A 19098-nucleotide genomic window follows, 5' to 3' on the forward strand; every position below is an offset into this window, starting at 1 on the left:
CGTTTGCAGCCTCACCTGGCAATGTTGCCAGCCTCTCTGCCAGGTGTTCCAGTGCACGGCTTATGGACAGAAGCGTTCAGTACTCGTGACTGAAATTACCATCGAAACTGGCAAGAGACCGTCAGAAGCCACAGACAAACATTCTCAAGAGGATGCTGACCACAATAAAATTGCCATCATAGCCAAACCGGTTTTAAGTGGCGCATCTGATTTCCCTAGAGAGTTTGACGACTCAGGAAAGAATGGAGGAGCCTGAGTTGGGTTTTGTTTGGTTGTTTACTTATTTAAGTTTTTTAAATTTCAGACTTCATCGATGCAAGCAGCCTTGTGAGCTAGAAGGGCAGAAGCTTTCTACAGCTGCTGAGCATATTAAGTTAGCATGTAGAGTTCTCAGTGCAAATGTGCCGAAGCACAGAGCATCTCCAGAGCTGCTCGATTAGAGACTCAGGTGTTTGCGTTCTCCTGGCAAACGTGGACAGTAGTGCTGGGGAAAAAAGACAACAGTGATGAGTCTTGAGGATGATATTGGAGCGTCCTACAGGTTCAAGCAGCTTCTGGCCCTCTCCTGACTGCTGCAGTCTGTTGTTCCTTTTGTTGTTTTCCCCCTTTTCTTAAACACACCATCACAGAGGTGCCACCGCTGATTGGCTCAGCCTTGGCCAGGTCTGTCTTGGAGCCGGCTGCACTGGGCTCTATGGGACACAGTAAAAGTGTCTCAGGGAAGTTGCCGCTGTCACCCTTTTATTCCTTTTTGCACCGAGGACAGCCAATGGCATTTGAGGGGGTGGGGAGAAGGTCCATGATTGATATGTAACCAACCAATAAACTTTGAGGCTGCAGGGGAGGTGGCAAGGGTTGAAAGGCTGGGCACTGTGAAGGGCAGGCCATGCTGGCTCCACCAATCATACCTGGAAGGAGAGTGGCACATGGATGATTGACAGGCTTTCTGACCAATCTTTTGATGGGAGGAGCAAGGGTTCAGTCCCAGGCAGCCGCCCAGAGGAAAGGCCAAGCAGCCCCGACCCCAGGCCCAGGGCCTCTGTCCCCCCTCCCTCCCCCTCGGCCACCCCCATGTTCTAGAGCCCCCGTCTGCACGGCAGCCACCCGCTCACACAGTCAGTATCCCGGGCCGTGCCACTAGACGGCAGCCACGTGCCACCCGGCTTCTGTACGAATGAGTTTCAGGAGAAGACTGCTCATTGACAGGAATTCAACACGTTAGAGCGGAAATCTCAGCAGAGTACTGCCAGCAGCTGCCCTGGCGCTCCAGCACGCTCCAACTGCAAATACTTCATTGCCAGCTGCAGCAATGCAGAACGCTGGGGAAAAGGAACTCACGGTGTCCCCGCAGTGGTGGCCGTGCCAGAGCTGTAGGGCTGTGCCCATTGCCCCTGGACGTGCCGGTAGCCGGGGATGGAGGTCGGCAGCACCGGAGGGGCTGGGGCCACCGCTGTGCCCTGGTGGCTACAGGGACTCGTGTACTGCATGTGGAACACCCTGGGACCGAAGCAGCAGCCGCATGGTGCTCTCTGCACTCCTCCTGTGTGGGGGAGTGGGAGCCGTGCTGGGCCAGGGGGACCCTCTATGGGCACCCCCTGCGCCAACCCCCATCGCCAACAGCCCCCGGCTCTGCCCAGGCACATGGGCATCCCCATGGGGTGAGCTGCTGAGCAAGGAACGGGGCTGCAAAGGGTGAGGAGACTCACTTCTGGGAGAGGAAAGGGGAGAGATGGCCCCAGGGACGGGGGAAATTCTCTGAAATGGGATTTTCTGGGCACGCATCAGCCAGGCCAGGGCAGGGGTGGTGGGTGCTGGGAGTGCCCAGGGTTGGGGATGGTGAAGGGGCCGAAGGTGCCGGGGTGTCTGAGCAGCCAGGGGTGCCGTACCTGCTGGTGGGGCCTGGGGGGCCGGGCGTGCCCAGGCTGCGGGGAAGGGCTGCTCCTGCCCAGGCAGTGGGCACAGGGGGGCTGAGCTTGCAAGAGAGACAGGAGCCATGGCCGGTGCTCACCTCCGCTCTTGCCCCCAGGAGCGTCCCGGGCTGCAGGGGTCGGGGTGGATCCCTACCTGGGGGGCAGAAGCTTTGAGGGAGCACAAATGGCTGCAGGAGCCGCAGAACCGGGTGGGCCCGGGAGCCGTGTGCTGGGAGCCACAGTGATGAGTCAGGCTGAGGGACCTGGGATGTTCAGCTGGAGAACAGGAGCTGAGGGGAGACCTTCTGATCTCTGAACTGCCTGAAAGGAGCCTGGAGCCAGGGGGAGTTGGGCTCTGCTCCTCTGGGTTGAAGTGACCTCTGGAGATCATCCATCTGCTAACACAGGATCACCAGAGCAGATCACACAGGATCGTGTCCAGGCGGGTTTGAATGTCTCCAGCCCTGCCCATCATCTCCAGACCATGCTCCCATCTCTTCCAAAGCACCACCAACCCCTCCAGCCCCCAGTCTGCAACCGGGATGTGCCGGGCCCACCCCAGACCAGAGCCTCATGGGCAGGATCAGGTCTCTTTGCCATGCGATCAGCTCTGAGTCTCTTCTCCTCTCCCAGGCTTTCATCGGGGAGATGACCAGAACCAGCTCCGGAGCCTGGATGGGGCTGAGCATCGACCAGACGCGCGGGCAGGAGTGGAGCTGGTGGGACGGCTCCGCGTTACAAGCAGCCCTGTGAGTGCCCCTCGCTCCGGTTCACGAGCAGGTTCCAACAGCCCCGGCCCAGGGGAAATATTTCCCAGCGCGATGCTCAGCACAGACCCGGCTGCCCCCAAAATCCCCCTGGAGGTGGCAGCAACGCTCACAGGAGCAAAGAGAAACCACAGCAACAGGGGTTTGGTCTCTGCAGCCCAGCTGCGAAACAGGGAGAAGAGAGGGAAAAAAAAAAAAAAAACCAACACAATTAAGCCCTTATTCCTGTTATATACCCAAATGCAAAGCACAAAAATGGGGAAATTTCAGTCCATCAAAATGCAAGATATTTGCCCCAGCTGTAATATTTTTCATGCATCGGTGCTGTCAGAGCCACAGTGACCCGGGTATGTATTTAAAAAAGGCAGTTTCTGACAGAGCTGATATTTGTTAGTACACACATGGGGTGTGGGGAGGGGAAATGATTTGTTGGGGTGAGCACGGGTTTACTGACAGTTCTGCTTCCCCGACAGCTGGAAAAACAAGAGGCAAACAGGTGGTACCATTCAGCTGAGCTGACAGTGGCTGTACCATTCAGGTTTTGGGGGGAGAAACACCCTGAAGAGATAAATATTGTTGCTGAAAACACAGTGTCCGAGTGCATGACACCAGGCTGATTGCCATCCTGGTGCTCTCCAGGTCTCCGGTAAGTATTCGTGAGATACCAGGTTACTAGAAGTTGTCTTTTTTAAGGTCCTGCATAATTGTCAACTTATGCTGGAGTACCTAGTTCAGCTATGCAAGTAAGAAAAAGACAAACATGCAGCATGTTGTGCTGGGGGGATTCATAATCCTCAGATCCATTATCTTACTCTATTGAAATAATCCTATGTTTTAGATAACTGATACCACGATAACATGAAAGCTTGCTTTAAATATTCAGAAGAGCACACTTCTTTTTTTTTTTTTTTAAATCAGTGGCTTGACATTAGATTTGTTGTTGTGAATTATTGTTCCAAAGATGTTATATGGAGAACATGAAGGGACAATGGATGGGAAACAGGGATCCAGACAAAATAAAATCTTCACCCTGAAAATCCTTTCCTAGGCTGAAGATGCTCATGCTGTGGCCAAGAAGCAGCTGGAGAAGGAAACACTGATGCGCGTTGACCTGGAGGATCAGTGCCAGAGCTTGCAGGAAGATCTGGGGTTCAAGAAGAATGTGTTTGAGGAGGTATTGCCAACCTAGTAATCTCATCATAGTCTGAAGCTTATGGACCTTTTATTCAGACTTATTATAAGCAATTACTGACTAGTTCAGGTGGGGAAAATCAGTATTATCCTTGCTATCTGTGTAATAAAATAGTTAGAGGTTTTGAGAAGAGTTACATGGCGGCGGAACTCTCATGAGAGCCAAGTGGTGTTGTTCCATGTGCATTTGATCTGGGTTTCCCCTTCTCATCCTGCACATTTCCATCACTTTCTCAGGGCTGGATGAAAAAAAAGCAAGGGCTTGTATTAAAACAACTGTCGCTTTGTCAGGGAATTAGAGGAGATGTTGCAGCTTGTCCTTTGTTTCCCCATGGGAAATTCCTGCAACTTTTTACACCAGTCGGATTCTTTGTATGTAAAGCACCAAGCAAAGTCAGGCTGATGACAGAAAATCGAATGCAACCTTTGGCATATGAGTCGCTTCCCGAGCTATTATAAAAAGGGGCTGCAAGCAGTAATAAACCCCTTTAAAAGTGAAATCTGCTTTTTATTCTCTTCCCTTGTTTCTCCTCCTTTCATCCCTTCCCTCTCCTTCCATGTCTCCAGGTTGTGCTCCAGTGAAGATGATGCTCTCCAGTTTCCACTCCTGCTTCTCTCTGCCGGCTTTTATCATTTATGGTTTAGTTTTGCAAGTTCACGAGCTGCACTCAGGTAGGCGTCCCTCTGGTTTTGCTGATCCCTGAGGTGTTGCACCCTGGGGGGTGCATTTGTCAGGCTGCATGTTCAGTGCATCCAGTGTTTTCTGCACCCTGCAGCTTTCTTTTTCTCAAAGAAGAAGAAAGCATGATTTATCTAGAAATAATGTGGCTAGAAATCCATTTTTCCTTTAAAAAATCCCCCACAATATATGCAGAAAATAGATCATCAGTCACAGACAAGTGCAAAATTGCCAGAATAGAGGGTTGGTTTTATTTTTAATTTGACATTTTGTCCCTTTGTGGAGTACAGTCAGGAGGTGATTTCACCCTTGATGGGATTCAGACCTGGGATGCGCTTGTATAACACAGAAATGAGCTATTTCCAAGTGCTGCTTGTGGAGTGACCCAACCCCTTTGGGATTCCCTGCTAAAAGTGGAAATTGCAAGACTCAGAGGCTGCCTGAAGATGATAAAAAGCAAAAGGAATGATGGCAGAGTCACAGTGCTCAGGCACTTTTCAGACAGTCAGCACTAACTTGTGAGCTGACTCCAGGAAAGGAGGATTTGGATGGTGTGGAGGTCTCCTGTGTGCTCCCCACTGCCCTCAGCTCATCGGCTCCTGACTGGACTGGGCTTGCACAGCATTTCCAGCTGGTGTGAGGGAGCAGATCAAAGCTCAGCGGGGCTGGATGGTCTGGAGAGCAGAGCTGGAGTGCAGCACCTTCTCCTCTCTGGGGTACCACACTGTGGGAGCTTCCACCTCCCCTCGTCCTGGCGACTCCATCCTACATCCTGAAGCTGCCGTGAGTTCATGACCTCTTCCTACACTTGAGTTTGAGAGATTCCTCCCAACGTTCCTGCAGTGCCCCTGGTCTGTTTGCATCACGGGATCTGCCACATCTCCCCGCTTCATCCAGCTGCCGGTGGGTGATAAGAGTCTGCAGCACTGCTGGGTGCTCAGAACCCTCCTGGGTCAGCAGCACCATGTGCACCTCCAGCCCCGTGGGATGTCACCTGGGGACACCAGCCCCAGAGCACGGGCCATGCTCTGGGTGTCCAGGCCCCATGCAGTGATGAGGGAAGGTGCCCGGCTCCTTTCAGCTGCTGCTCGCCCATATTTGTCAGGCTGCCCGTGGAGTTCAGGGTGATGTTCACAGGGCATGTATTGCCTCGATTGCTTAACTGGTGAATGGCGGACAGCAGGTGCTGGGCTTTGCATCCCCTGCCCAGTCCGCTCTCCGTCCCTCCCCAGGCTGGGGCAGCCGCAGGAGGAGGCTGTGATACGATAAGCAGCTGCAGGGGCTGCCTCTGGGAGCTGCCAGAAAAACACTTCCAGAGCAAAAGCATTGCCAAAAATGTCCAGATCACTCACTGACTTTCGTTTTTGAGCAGAGGCAGCTCAGAAGAAAACAAGTGATAGGCTGGGATGCAGAGTGACGTTTTTGTTTCGTTTTTAACAAGGAAATGCGAAGCTCAGATGGGTGAACCCCGGATGCTCCGGTGACAGCCGAGCAGCTCCTGCCCCATGAGAGATCTCGGTTCCTCCAGGTAAGCGGCATCTCTTGCAAAGCTGCAGATTGAAATTGATTTCTGCCATCTGCCAAAATTCATTGTGGTTTTCACTGCTCGTTAACAAATCCAGGACTAAGTCAGTGAGTGATAAGAGTGGCCAGGGGGTTCAGAGCAGGGCCAGGTCCTATCCTGGCTGGGTGTTGAATTAATGTTCTGCTTATTTTGCTTTCTCTGGTCTGAGACATCAGTGTGGTGGCAGGGGATGTGCTACCGAGTCCTGAATTTGTCCCAGAGGATGAGTGTGTGGCAACAGCTCCACGTGCATTTGGTCTGGGTTTCCCCTTCTCATTCTGCACATTTCCATCACTTTCTCGGGGCTGGATAAAAAAACCAAAGGCTCCTATTAAAACAACTATCGCTTTGTCAGGGAATTAGAGGAGATGTTGCAGCTTGTCCTTTGTTTCCCCATGGGAAATTCCTGCAACTTTTTACACGAGTCAGATACTTTGTATGTAAAGCACCAAGCAAAGTCAGGGTGATGATGGAAAATCAAACTCTGCCTTCGGCATCTGAGGCTCTTCCTGAGCCATTATACAAAGGGGCTGCAATCAGCAATAAACCCCTTTAAAAGTGAATTCTGCCTTTTATTCTATTCCTTTGTTTTTCCTCCCTCTCAGCCCTTCCCTCTCTTTCCGTGTCTCCAGGTTGTGCTCCAGTGAAGATGATGCTCTCCAGCTTCCATTCCTACCTCTCTCTGCTGTTTTTTATAGTTTATGGTTTGGTTTTCCAGGTTCACGAGCTGCACTCAGGTAGGCGTCCCTCTGGTTTTGCTGATCCCTGGGGTGTTGCTTCCAACCTCAGTATTCTTCTGGCTCCTGATGCAGCTCCTCCTGTGAAGGGCCAAGCACAGAGCAGGCTCAGGGCACACGAGACATTTTTATTTTCTGTTGTAATAAGTGCAAATAACACATGATATTTGAGGGTTTTTTTACTGAAGTTGTCTGCTTTCTCCAACCACCCACCCAGAAACCGCAGAATCCCAGAATGTCAGGGGTTGGAAGGGACCTGGAAAGCTCATCCAGTGCAATCCCCCCGCCAGAGCAGGAACACCCAGCTGAGGTTCCACAGGTACCTCCTGTGTTCCATTTTGCACCCATTGCGCCTTGTTTTTAGCTTGGTTGTCACCGAGAAGAGCCTGGCTCCATCCTCCTGACACTCACCCTTTCAATATTTATGAACATTAATGAGGTCACCCCTCAGTCTCCTCTTGTCAAGCTAAAGTCATTCAGGTCTCTCAGCCTTTTCTTGTACAGGAGATGCTCCACTCCCTTCATCATATTCATGGATCTGTGCTGGACACCTTCCAGTCACTTCTTTCCTTCTTCATCCTGCTTTCTCCCCACCCTGAGCAGCAGAGGCAGCACTTTTCCCCTTGAGAACAAATGGTCTTTTAGGGATCTGAAGAACTTTGGTGGTAGTGCAGGACAGGGAACCATGTGCTGCACAGCCGGGGTCCCTTCTCCAGGCCCCCAGTGGCTCATCCCCCCAGCACTGTGATGCTCCAACACAATGACACAGCACGTGGCACGCAAACCGGCTGGAGTAGCAGCCACTGTTTTTCTGACCTCGGTCACCACAGCAAACTCACGGTTATTTCTTCTTCCTTTGGGGTTTTCTCCCAGCTCTGCTCAAAGTGATGGGACCCCCCGGCCCTGTCATCATGGCCATGGGCGAGGACGCGGTGCTGCCCTGCCGCTTCTCCCCTGCGCAGAGCACGCAAGACATGGAGGTGACCTGGTTTCGGGAGCAGCTCTTGCCCTTCGTGCATCGCTACAAGGGAGGCCGGGACCAGAGTGGAAACCAGATGCTGGAATATGTAGGGCGCACAGAGCTGTGGAAGGACGGACTTGCCAAGGGCAGCGTGAACTTGACAATTTTTCGCGTCCAGCTGTCTGACAGAGGGAATTACACCTGCCTTGTTGTCAATGGCTCAGACTATGACCAGGCTGTGGTGGAGCTGCAGGTGACAGGTTTGTACTCTGTGCTCCTGACGCCTCTAATTTACTTGCTTGTAGCCAGAGCTCTTCTTCCCTGTCCTCCCCAGCAGCAATTTCAGGTGGGTGCTTAGCAAATAGGGTTTAATTAAGTCCCATGGTTGAAAATACCATGAATGTTTCAGAGATGTGCAATTGCCCACCAAACAACCTCAAACAGTTCATGAGATACACTACCCACTTCAGAGGTGTTCTTGAAATTGTTTTCTTCATATAAATGGAAGTAAGGAAAAATTTGTCATTGAATAATGTAAAAAGAATGTCTTGGTTTGTGCTTCTGTATTTCAGTACCCAGGCCTGCAGAATATTTTCCTGCGGTAGTAGCCTCAGGAGCAGATCTTTGAGTTATGTGAAAAAGACTGCAGTAATCTTAGATTCATAACATAATAAAATCATAAAATAATTTCATTTGAAAGAGACCCTCAAGATCATCTAGTCCAATCATAACCTAACTCTAGCACTAAACCCTGTCCCTAAACATATAATCTTTGAATATTTTGGATTGGGTGGACCTTCCCAGCTCCCCCAGTGCCCCCCCTGCCATGACAGGGACATCTTCACCAGCTCAGGTTGCTCAGAGCCCCGTCCAGCCTGGCCTGGGATGTCTCCAGGGATGGTTCATCCACCACCTCTCTGGCCAACCTGGGCCAGGCTCTCACCACCCTCAGGGCAACAATTTCTTCCTCATGTCCAGCCTTAATCTCCCTCCTTCGGTTTAAAACCATCACCCCTTGTCCTATCGCCACAGACCCTGCTCAAAAGTGTCTCCCCATCTTTCTTATCAGCTCCTTTTAAGCATTGAAAGTCCACACTAAGGTCTCCCTGGAACTTCTCTTCTCCAGCTGAACATCCCAACTCTCTCAGCCTGTCCCCCAGCAGAGCTGTTCCAGCCTCGGATCATTCCTGTGGCTCCTCTGGTCCCTCTGCAGCAGGTCCATGCCCTGTTGAAATGAAATGTCCTGACCCCGGGTGATGATTTGTCTGTGTCCAAGTCCATCCCTTGTCAGGTAGAGGGACAGCCAGGCCACCCCGTTCCCATGGGATCACTGGGGTGTCTGTGTCCCCGCAGCCAGCGGCTCTGTCCCACTTGTTGCGCTGGAGCGGTACCAGGACGGGGGGATCCGGGTGTCCTGTCGCTCGGCCGGCTGGTACCCGCGGCCCCAGGTGCTGTGGCGAGATCCCCACGGGCAGCATCTCCCGTCCCTCTCGGAAAGCGTCACCCAGGACCAGAGCAGCCTCTTTGCGGTGGAAAGCAGCATCATCCTCACCAGGGGCACGAAGCAGAACGTCTCTTGCTGGGTCCGACACGTCCTGGATGGCCAAGAACGGGGATCAGCATTTTACATCTCAGGTGAGGGGGGAACGGGGGTGTCGCCCCATTATCGCTGCCCATGGGGCTGCATGGGGACGTGACAGTGGCAGAAAATCTTGGGTGCATTTGTCAGGCTGCATGTTCAGTGCATCCAGTGTTTTCTGCACCCTGCAGCTTTCTATTTCTCACAGGAAAAGAAAGCATGATTTACCTAGAAATAGTTTGTCTAGAAATCTGTTTTTGCTTTAAAAAATCCCCCACAATGTATGCAGACAAAACATCATCAATCACAGACAAGTGCAAAATTGCCCAAATAGAGGGGTTTTTTAAAATTTGATATTTTGTCCCTTTGTGGAGTACAGTCAGGAGGTGATGCTCACCCTTGATGGGATTCAGACCTGGGATGCGCTTGTATAACACAGAAATGAGCTATTTCCCATTGCTGCTTGTGCAGTGACCAAACCCCTTTGTGGATTTTATTTTTCAGATCCCTTTTTCCATGACGCCCATCCTTGGATAATTGCCCTGGGCATCATCTCGGTTGCTGTGGTCGCTCTCATTATTTTAGCTGTTTATCTATTTAAAATTAAAGGTACTGTCCTGGTGTGGTGTTTGGGGAGGGAGATTGGTCCTGTTTGGCCACCTCTGGTTTTGGTGAATGGGTGGGTTTGGGAAATGGATGGTTCCGGAGTCTTGTCTCGGTGTCTGGGACACACGTGTGGTGCCAGGGGCTTAAAGACTCAGGGATTTACTTTCTGGCAAGAAAATAAGTGTTGTTTTTCCAAGAAAAATATACCAAATAAGGATGTGGACATTAAAGCAGCATCAGCCAGGCTTTCCTCTGGCCCTGCCAAGTTGGATTCTTCTTGCAGAAATGGAACGATGATTTGCCAGACCCTGCAAAAAAACCCCAGACTTCGCACTTTTGGGGCCTGGCAGGACTCGTTCCTTTCTGAAAGACAAATAATACAGAGGAATAAGGGGAATGGAAATCCTCTATTTCTTAGCAGAAGGAGCTGGGCCAGTGGGTCGCTCAGGCGCTGCAGCACCGCCAGACCCCGGTGGCTGTAACTCCTTCTGTGCCTTGACCAGGGCTCTTTGGAAGGGATGATGTTCTCAGTTATTTACATTTCTTTCTTTCCTTCACAGGAAAGCGTGAGGAACAAATAGGTAAGCTTTACCTTTTATTTCCTAGACGCATGGGAGAATTCGCTCAAATGGGAGAATTCATGTGGGAGGGAAATGGTTTGGCTAGTGGCTATAGAAAATTGTTAACTCTGTGTATGAAATGTTGAAAAGGTGGTAATTTTAAGGAAAATCACTGCCAAACCCAAGAAAGCATGAAAAGATATTGTATCAAAAGTAAATTTTACTTTTCCAATGGCTCTCAAGGATCTTCCCAAAGCTGTTAGAAGCTTTGGGGAAGCACCTTTCTTTTTGCTAGGGTCTCAGCTGTGTCTCAGCACTAACAAAACCTCTCCCAAAACCCTGGGGCAGGATGGTTCCATAGCCCTGAAGGAGAAGTGCAACCCCGTGCTCCTCCCTGGTCCATGCAAACCTGCCCCTTCCCCGCTGCCCTGGAGCTGCAGCCCTGGCTGGACTCTGCCCGAGGTGGCTCCGGGGAGGGTGGCCAAGAGCTCCAGAAGTCGTGAGCAGAAAGACCTTGGGGAGCTCCTGGGCTGCAGCTTTTCCACCAGGAGCCATTTCAGCCTCCTCCCCACCCCAACAAGTGTATCGGTGAAAAAGGAACGGGCTTTGGTGGTGATGCTCTGTTCTGGTTCTGTTTTTCAGCGATGCGAGACGCAGCACTGCGTAAGTCCCGCTCCCCGTCTTCACAGTGAAATCCTCTCTGAAAACTTTCAGAATTTGTTATTCATCCTGTCACTCTGTCCAAATGCTCTTCTTTTGGCAGACACTTTACTTCCCCCTCCCTGACACTCTAATAATGTGAAAATTTACCCTGAAAAGTCAGTAAGATCTTTTCTCTGAGTGGCTGTCAATGCTTTTAACATTCTCATTTATTTTGAGTATGAAATAGTATGAAAAACTTATTGAATTTTTTATTTTAGGGAAACCTAGGCTGTTGGGAATTCTCTTCTAAAAACATATATTGTTTGCTTACCAAGAATTCAAATTTAAAAAAAAAATAAAAATGAAGAGATCATATTTGTTTGCTTGCAGCTCATAGAATTGCCAAGAAAGCTCTTTGGCTATTAAAAGTTAGGTCTTGTTAAATTGGTATCAATACAGGTGGAAGGGGGAGATAAATACAGGCCCAGCTCCCTCAGGAATCAGGAGCATCCTTGCAACCAGAGTGTAAATCAGCACATCTGCCCCCTTTATCACAGCCTCTGCTCCCTGTGTGGTGGGATCCTGGGGAGGGGGATTGTCAAAGAGTAACTTGTGTTTCTCTTTGTTGCTCAGGGGACCGTGATGCAGAAATCGGTGAGTCTCCTATTCCTTACAAGGGATTTTTCACAGAGTCTGTAGAGGGTGGTGGGTTTTTGTTTTTCCTTTTCACTGTTAAAGTGCAAAGTGAACCAAAAAGTGGTTGGGAGGTTGGGGAGGTGGGACTTAGTGGGGGGTGGGGAAAGGAGAGAGTGAATTTGGGTCAGATAATTAAAGGTGATTGAGGATGGTTTTGCCAAGCGTTGGCAGAACCCCCCTCCTGCCCATGCAGGTGGTTACGGGTGAGGTTCTATCCCAATCAATATCCCACACCCATTTGTGCTGATTTATCTTCTTTTTCAGAGAAGCAAGCTGAAGAACTTGGTGAGTACCATTCTCCTTCCTACATGGGAGACTTTTCCAGTGGGACATTTTCTCACCAGGGTTTTGAAACTTTCCCCTGACTTTGGTTTTACTTTAGGAGAAAAAAAAAAGTAGCAAATACCAAACTCATTTCAGAAACATTATTTTTGTTTGTCCTCTATGTGTTTTTATGATATTCCCTATGATACTTCTATACTAAGAAGAAGATTGTTTCGCTTTTCAAAGAAAGTACAAGCAGACCATAAATAGTCAGGACAGTTTTGAAGCTCTGTGCTGTGACATGACTTTCACAAATATAGCAACAATTCTGAAAATGTGCAACTGCACTTGCCTTTCACTATTCTGAGCTAATCCAGCACAAGTGTGTTCAGATTATCTCTCAAATGTGACTTTTTTTTTTTTTTTTTTTTTTTTTTAAGTATGGCGAAGATATGCAGTGCCCATAGAAAAAGGTAATTAAGGTTTGGTCTTTTGGGAGTGCTGAATCATCTTTCCTGCTTTAGTCTCCCTTCTGGTATTTCCTCTGCCGCAGCGATGCTGGTGGGTCCAGGGATGCTTCTGCCAGGCGTCACTGTCCAGGAGGGCGTGTAACACTCTGACCTCTTGTTTATTTGGTGCATGTCCCAGTTTCAGACCAGTCTGAACAGTCCTGGTCCTCAGTGCACAGAGCTGGCCATGCTTTACACATGGGGGCTTCTTCAGTCTGGAGGAGCTGGGTCTCTTGAACTTGGAGGAGGCTGAGAGGCGACCCCATTAATGTTTATAGATATGGAAAGGGGCAGTGTCAGGAGGATGGAGCCAGGCTCTTATTGGTGACAACCAATGATAGGACAAGGGGCAATGGGTTCAAACTGGAACACAAGAGGTTCCATTTAAATGTGAGAAGAAACTTGTTTGGGGTGAGGGTGTCAGAGCCTGGCCCAGGCTGCCCAGGGAGGTTGTGGAGTCTCCTTCTCTGCAGACATTCAAACCCGCCTGGACACCTTCCTGTGGAACCTCAGCTGGGTGTTCCTGCTCCATGGGGGGATTGCACTGGATGAGCTTTCCAGGGCCCTTCAACCCCTGACATGCTGTGATTCTGTGTGATTCCTTCTGGAGGTCTGCTGGTCTTCTCTTCCCTCTCTGCTCAGTGTCATCTCTCTGCTTCGTTTTCTGCTCCTTGCACTTACATTGTCACCTTGTGCAGCTTCCCGTGCCACAGTCTGCCAGCTATCGCTTGCACTCTTTCTCATCCTTGTGCAGCCCCAGCAAAGCTCTTTCCTGGGGTGAGCTCTGCCCTGACGTGTTGACTCCATCTCTCCTGCAGTGAAGGTGGTTCTGGATTCAGACACAGCCCAGAGCTGCCTTGTTCTGTCTGATGGCTGCAAAAGTGTGAGACGAGAAGAGAAGCCACAGGACGTCCCTGACAACCCCAAGAGATTTCAACCATGGCGCTGTGTGTTGGGTCGTGAAGGCTTCACCTCAGGGAGATGCTACTGGGAGGTGGAGGTGGAGGATGCAGGAGGATGGGCTGTGGGAGTGTGTAGAGAAGATGTGAAAAGGAAGGATGAGCTTGTGATTAATCCAGAGGAGGGTTTCTGGGCAGTGGCGAAGTGGGAAGGGCGCTTCCAGGCTCTCACATCTCCTGGTCGCACTTTCCTTTCTGAAATCCAGAGTCCCAAGCGGATCCGGGTGTTTCTGGATTATGAAGAGGGGCGGGTGTCATTTTTCAGTGTTGATGAGAACATTCCCATCTTCACGTTTCAAGAGACATCATTTGAGGGGAAACCAGTCTACCCTTGGTTCTGGCTGGGTTCTGGGACACGGCTCAAAGTGTGGCCTTGATGAAGGGGAGGGAGCAAGACAAGGTTTTCTAGGGGACCTCGGCCGTTCCCACTCACAGCAGGGTTTAGGTTGGAAGGAAGTGGTGGAGGTTTCTGTTGCAGCCACCTGCTCCCAGCAGGGCTACCCTCAAGTGCCTGAGGTGTCTTTGAACCTCGTTCAGCTGAGTTGTGTAGGATGTCCAAGGGTGGAGATCTCGTTATGTCTCTGGACCTCTGGCTGGTGCTGCACTTCTCTCAAGGGGAAGAATTATCCCTTTGTGTTTGCACAGAGTTTCCCCAGTTGCAACTCCTGACTGTCGCCTTTCATCCCCGCTCTCTACCAGTTGAACACACTCCCACTGAACACACTCCCGCAGCAGGGATCTCTTTCTGAATGTTCAGAATAAAGTTACTTCAGTGTTTTTTGTCTGTGTGTCTGCACCAAATGTCTGTGTCCAGGGTGTTGCCTCCACCTCCTTTTAACGTGTGAGGGATGTCAGGGACTTCTGAAAAATGGTTCACCACATGCTACAGGAGACAATGAAGGCACGTATGTCAGTGGGTCTGTCCATGGCTGTGAGTGTCCCCAGCACAAGCCCGGGTGACGAGCTCACCTTTGACCTGGAGACACCCAACACTGGGAAGTGGTTCCCCCCTTACAACTCTGAGTAGGCTGAAGCAGACTGAGAATGTTCTATGTGGGCTGAAATGAAGCTGGAGAAATCAAAATTTTGCATTGAGGAAGGCATCTCATCCGTGTGGGGGTGGCCCCTGATGCCAGGGCTCTGAACAGACACTTGTTAGACATTTGTATCCCTAAAGAAGGTGGGTGAGAAGGTGAAGATACAGATTGTGCTTTCTGCACTGGAGAAGGTGCACCGTGCTCCTCAGACCACAGGGCTGCATGTTTCTATGACGCTCAGACACCATCACTTCAAGATCCTCTTCCTCTTTTGGAGATAAGATAGATTGGAACAGACAGGACCTATTGTGACAGGACAAGGGGTGATAGTTTTAACTAAAGGAGGGAGATTCAGGCTGGACATGAGGAAGGAATTGTTGGCCCTGAGGGTGGTGAGAGCCTGGCCCAGGTTCCCAGAGAGGTGGTGGATGAACCATCCCTGGAGACATCCCAGGCCAGGCTGGACGGGGCTCTGAGCAACCTGAGCTGCTGAAGATGTCCCTGCTCGTGGCAGGGGGGAACTGGGGAGCTGGGAAGGTCCCTCCCAACCCAAACTGTTCTTTGATTCTATGATTTCCTCTCCCCTGCCCAGAGGTGGGAAGCTCTCTTGTCCTGGATGGCTCCAGCCTCAGTGCTGCCCTGATCCTACCCCTGTTCCTTATTCAGGAGCTGCCATCTGATCCCTGGCCAAGGCGACCCCGGTGTCCTGGAGGAGGATTCTCCTGAGTGGGTGGGTGCACGTCTGCTCTGCAGACACCTGGACCTGAGCTTGGGTGGCTCTAGTGCTGCATGACTAAAACAGGCACATCTGGGCACAAACACGTGCAGACTGCAATGGATGTTACCCAAGACCTGTGACCCCAAATTCCTGTTTCTTTCTGTGGACAGTGGTGGGAGCCAAGGATAGGTCATAGGTGTTGGTGGTGGGTCCACAGATAAGCACAAGCAGTTCAGCTGGGGACTCACAGCCACCAAGTCTCAACCCCATCACAAGCCCAGGCTGGGACAAGCCTCCGGTGTTGGGACCTTAAATAGCTGTTCTACAGCAGAAGCAGAATGCATATGGCTCCTCAACAGAGGACATTTCCACCACCTCATCTCTTCTAAAACTCAGCTCTCGCACTCATCTCCTCCACCTTATTGGCCAAGGTCTCCCTCTCTTCTCTCTCCATCCAGGATACCACTGTGTTTGCTGAAATCCACAGGAGGGGAGGTGGGATTCCCTGCTGAAAGTGGAAATTGCAAGACACAGAGGCTGCCTGAAGGTGAGAAAAAACAGAAGCAATGATGGCAGAGTCACAGTGTTCAGGCACTGTTCAGACAGCCAGCACTAACTTGTGAGCTGACTCCAGGAAAGGAGGTTTTGGATGGTGTGGAGGCATCCAGTTTGGTCCTCACTGCCCTCAGCTCATCGGCTCCTGGCTGGACTGGGCTGGCACAGCATTTCCAGCTGGTTTGAGGCAGCAGATCAAAGCTCAGCGGGGCTGGATGGTCTGGAGAGCAGAGCTGGAGTGCAGCACCTTCTCCTCTCTGGGGTACCACACTGTGGGTGCTTCCACCTCCCCTCGTCCTGGCGACTCCCTCCCATCTCCTGAAACTGCCACAGGTGTGTGACCTCATCTGACACTTGATTTTGGGAGTTCCCTCCCAAAGTTCCTGCAGTGCCCCCGTCCTATTTGCATCACAGGATCTGCCACATCTCCCCGCTTCATCCAGCTGCAGGTGGGTAATAAGAACCTGCGACACCGCTGGATGCTCTGAGCCGTCCTGGGTCAGCAGCACCATGTGCACCTCCAGCCCGGTGGGATGTCACCTGGGGACACCAGCCCCAGAGCACGGGCCATGCTCTGGGTGTCCAGGCCCCATACAGTGACGAGGGAAGGTGCCCGGCTCCTTTCAGCTGCTGCCCGCCCAGATTTGTCAGGCTGCCCGTGGGGTTCAGGGTTCAGGGTGATGTTTGCAGGGCATGTGTTGCTTCGATTGCTTAACTGATGTACAGTGGACAGCAGGTGCTGGGCTTTGCATCCCACCTCTCTCTTCTCCAAGCAGCTTTTCATGTGCCCAGGGGTGATGGCCTCACCTGTGACTGTAGGGAGTTTGGCAAGTGGCACCTGCTCTGCTCTGTCACTTCACTCCGAAGGCCACTGGCTGGAACACGAAATGAATTGCAGTACAAGGGAACTTGCTGCTGGGTGGTTCTGCTGCCTGGTGCTGGGAACAGGAGCCTGGGAGCACAGGACTTGCTTAGTGCTAGAATTAGGTTATGATTGGAATCGATCTTAGGCCTATCTTTCCAACCAAAATTATTCTATTATTCTATGACTGGGGACAGACCGACTCGGCAGGAACTGTTCAGTCAGGGTCCACTGTCACATGATGGCATCGCACGGCACAGTGGGGGCTGCTGAACATCCCATCTGCAGGGTCACCTGGTGACAAACATGTACCCTCCGTACCCACAGTCACAGTGTGCAGCTGCACCCACATGTAGGATCCCTCCACCCACCGGCACCAGCAGCCACATTCCCTGGTCCTGTGTGACTGGCAGAGGCAGGAGGTCACTAGTTCCAGCACATGTGGAACACTCTGGCCTCACGTGCACATTTGCAGATGTCTCAAGCAGTGGCACAGCCCCTGTGTCTGCCTGGTACCGCTGCCCAGAACCCAGACCCTCTGAGCCCCCGATGGATCCCCCACTCCCAGATGCTCCAGCCTGGTGCTCACTGCAAAAACACAACGTTCACACCCCCATCCACAGGCACCGCACAGCCGTGCACACCCCAGACCCTCTTCCTCCTGGCCCTGGAGACTCCGACTCTCCAGCCACCCAAGTGCTCTGAACAGCTCTGTTTCACCCAGCACCAGGCCCTTTTATACCAATTTTTACCTGTCCCCCACCTTGTCCTCACTGATTCGCTTCCCCTGCACAAACCTTTCACTGTTCTCATAATTCCACTGAACCCCCAAGTATCTGGGACCCTCAGCTTTGCATCCTGATTATTGCAAAAGCCAGGCTGGCCCTCCCTGAAGTGCTGCCCACAGGTTTGTGAGAGCCCACTGATTAGCGCAAGTGATGAGGTTGGTTTATTATTATCTCTGCTATCAGTTGTTGGCCAAATCTGTGTCTCCGAATGCTTCACTGATTACCTCCCTCTTCCTTGTTCTCCCTTTTTAAAAGATCCCAGGCCAGGTCCCTTTACCCCAGCAGATGCTCTCACCTCCTGCCTGCCCCAGGCTCCCGGCTGGAGACAGGAGGGTGCTGGACCCCCAAGGTCTGCTAACCTGGGGGAGCTGCCTGGGTGACACATCCCAGGGCAGCACCTTTCCCTCATCAAACCATCGACTATGGCCTCGCCTCTTGGCTGAGGAGAGGGAATTGCTTTTAATTAAGCTGGACTTCAATCCCACACCAGCTGCGTCTCAGGGTGCAAATCCCAGCTCCGTCACCTCCCTCAGTCCTGAGTTACTTCCCTCAACCCCATGTCTGTCAGCTCCTTCCCACTGCTGACCGTGGGCTTCTCCCAGGGATGAGCAAACTGCTGCCGATATCCATCCCCTCCCCAGCCCGATATCCATGACCTCCTCAGTCCAATATCCGTCCCCTCCCCAGTCCAAAATCCAGCCCCTCCCCAGTCCAATATCCAGCCCCTCCCTAGCCCGTGCAGCCCCGGGAGGAGGCTGCTGTACCATCCGCAGCTGCACCAGGTGCTTGTGGCAGGGAAGTGCAGGTGGACGCTGCCAGAAGAAGACTTCTGGAGCAAAACCAGTGCCCAACACCCTCCAGATCACTCTCGTGGCTTTCATTTTTGAGCAGAGGCAGCTCAGAAGGAAATGAGTGAGAGACAGCGACACAGAGTGACATTTTTGCTGGGTTTTTAACAGGGAAACGCACAGATCAGATGGGTGAACCCCGGACACTCCGGTGACAGCCGAGCAGCTCCTGCCCCATGAGAGATCTCGGTTCCTCCAGGTAAGCGGCATCTCTTGCAAAGCTGCAGATTGAAATTGCTTTCTGCCATCTGCCAAATTTCATCATGGTTTTCAATGGTTGTTAACAAAGCCAGTGAGTGATAAGAGGGATCAGGGGGTTCAGGGCACGGACAGCTCTTGTCCTGCTGGGTGTTGAATTAATGTTCTGTTTATTTTGCTTTCCCTGGTCTGAGACATCCGTGTGGTGGCAGGGATGTGCTACCGAGTCCTGAATTTGTCCCAGAGGATGAGTGTGTGGCAACAGCTCCACGTGCATTTGGTCTGGGTTTCTCCCTCTCATCCTGCACATTTGCATCACTTTCCCAAGTCTGGATAACATAAGCAAGGGTTCTGTATTAAAACAATTGTCGCTTTGTCCGGCAATTAGAGGTGATGTTGCAGCTTGTGAAGGGTCCAGGGATGCTTCCGCCAGGCGTCACTGTCCAGGAGGGCGTGTAACACTCTGAC

General features: G+C 51.5%; 1 protein-coding gene across 2 annotated transcripts; it reads left to right on the forward strand.

Annotated features, from left to right (window-relative positions):
* The first annotated feature begins 4522 nt into the window (after positions 1–4522).
* LOC136113123 (butyrophilin subfamily 1 member A1-like) lies at positions 4523–14358 on the forward strand. 2 transcript variants are annotated; one of them, XM_065858088.2, is made up of 12 exons: positions 4523–4540; positions 5989–6075; positions 6744–6848; positions 7722–8069; positions 9163–9444; positions 9893–9997; positions 10555–10575; positions 11197–11217; positions 11830–11850; positions 12157–12177; positions 12597–12629; positions 13484–14358. In XM_065858088.2, exons 3-12 carry the CDS (start codon positions 6761–6763, stop codon positions 13999–14001), a joined length of 1458 nt encoding a protein of 485 aa, XP_065714160.1. In that variant the 5' UTR covers positions 4523–4540; positions 5989–6075; positions 6744–6760; the 3' UTR covers positions 14002–14358. The 2 variants fall into 2 exon arrangements, with proteins under 2 accessions (XP_065714160.1, XP_071655746.1); XM_071799645.1 differs by lacking the exon at positions 4523–4540 and having other exon boundaries at positions 5952–6075.
* Positions 14359–19098: the final 4740 nt, after the last annotated feature.

This window comes from Patagioenas fasciata, chromosome 27, assembly GCF_037038585.1.
Source record: "Patagioenas fasciata isolate bPatFas1 chromosome 27, bPatFas1.hap1, whole genome shotgun sequence".
Lineage (NCBI taxonomy): Eukaryota > Metazoa > Chordata > Aves > Columbiformes > Columbidae > Patagioenas > Patagioenas fasciata.

Bases quoted from the DNA above. Each gene is read 5' to 3' on its own strand.
- LOC136113123 (XM_065858088.2), top strand. From the start codon at position 6,761: ATGATGCTCTCCAGCTTCCATTCCTACCTCTCTCTGCTGTTTTTTATA. The intron at 11,851-12,156 runs GTGAGTCTCCTA...CTTCTTTTTCAG, and splicing joins GGACCGTGATGCAGAAATCG to AGAAGCAAGCTGAAGAACTT. The intron at 12,178-12,596 runs GTGAGTACCATT...TTTTTTTTTAAG, and splicing joins GAAGCAAGCTGAAGAACTTG to TATGGCGAAGATATGCAGTG.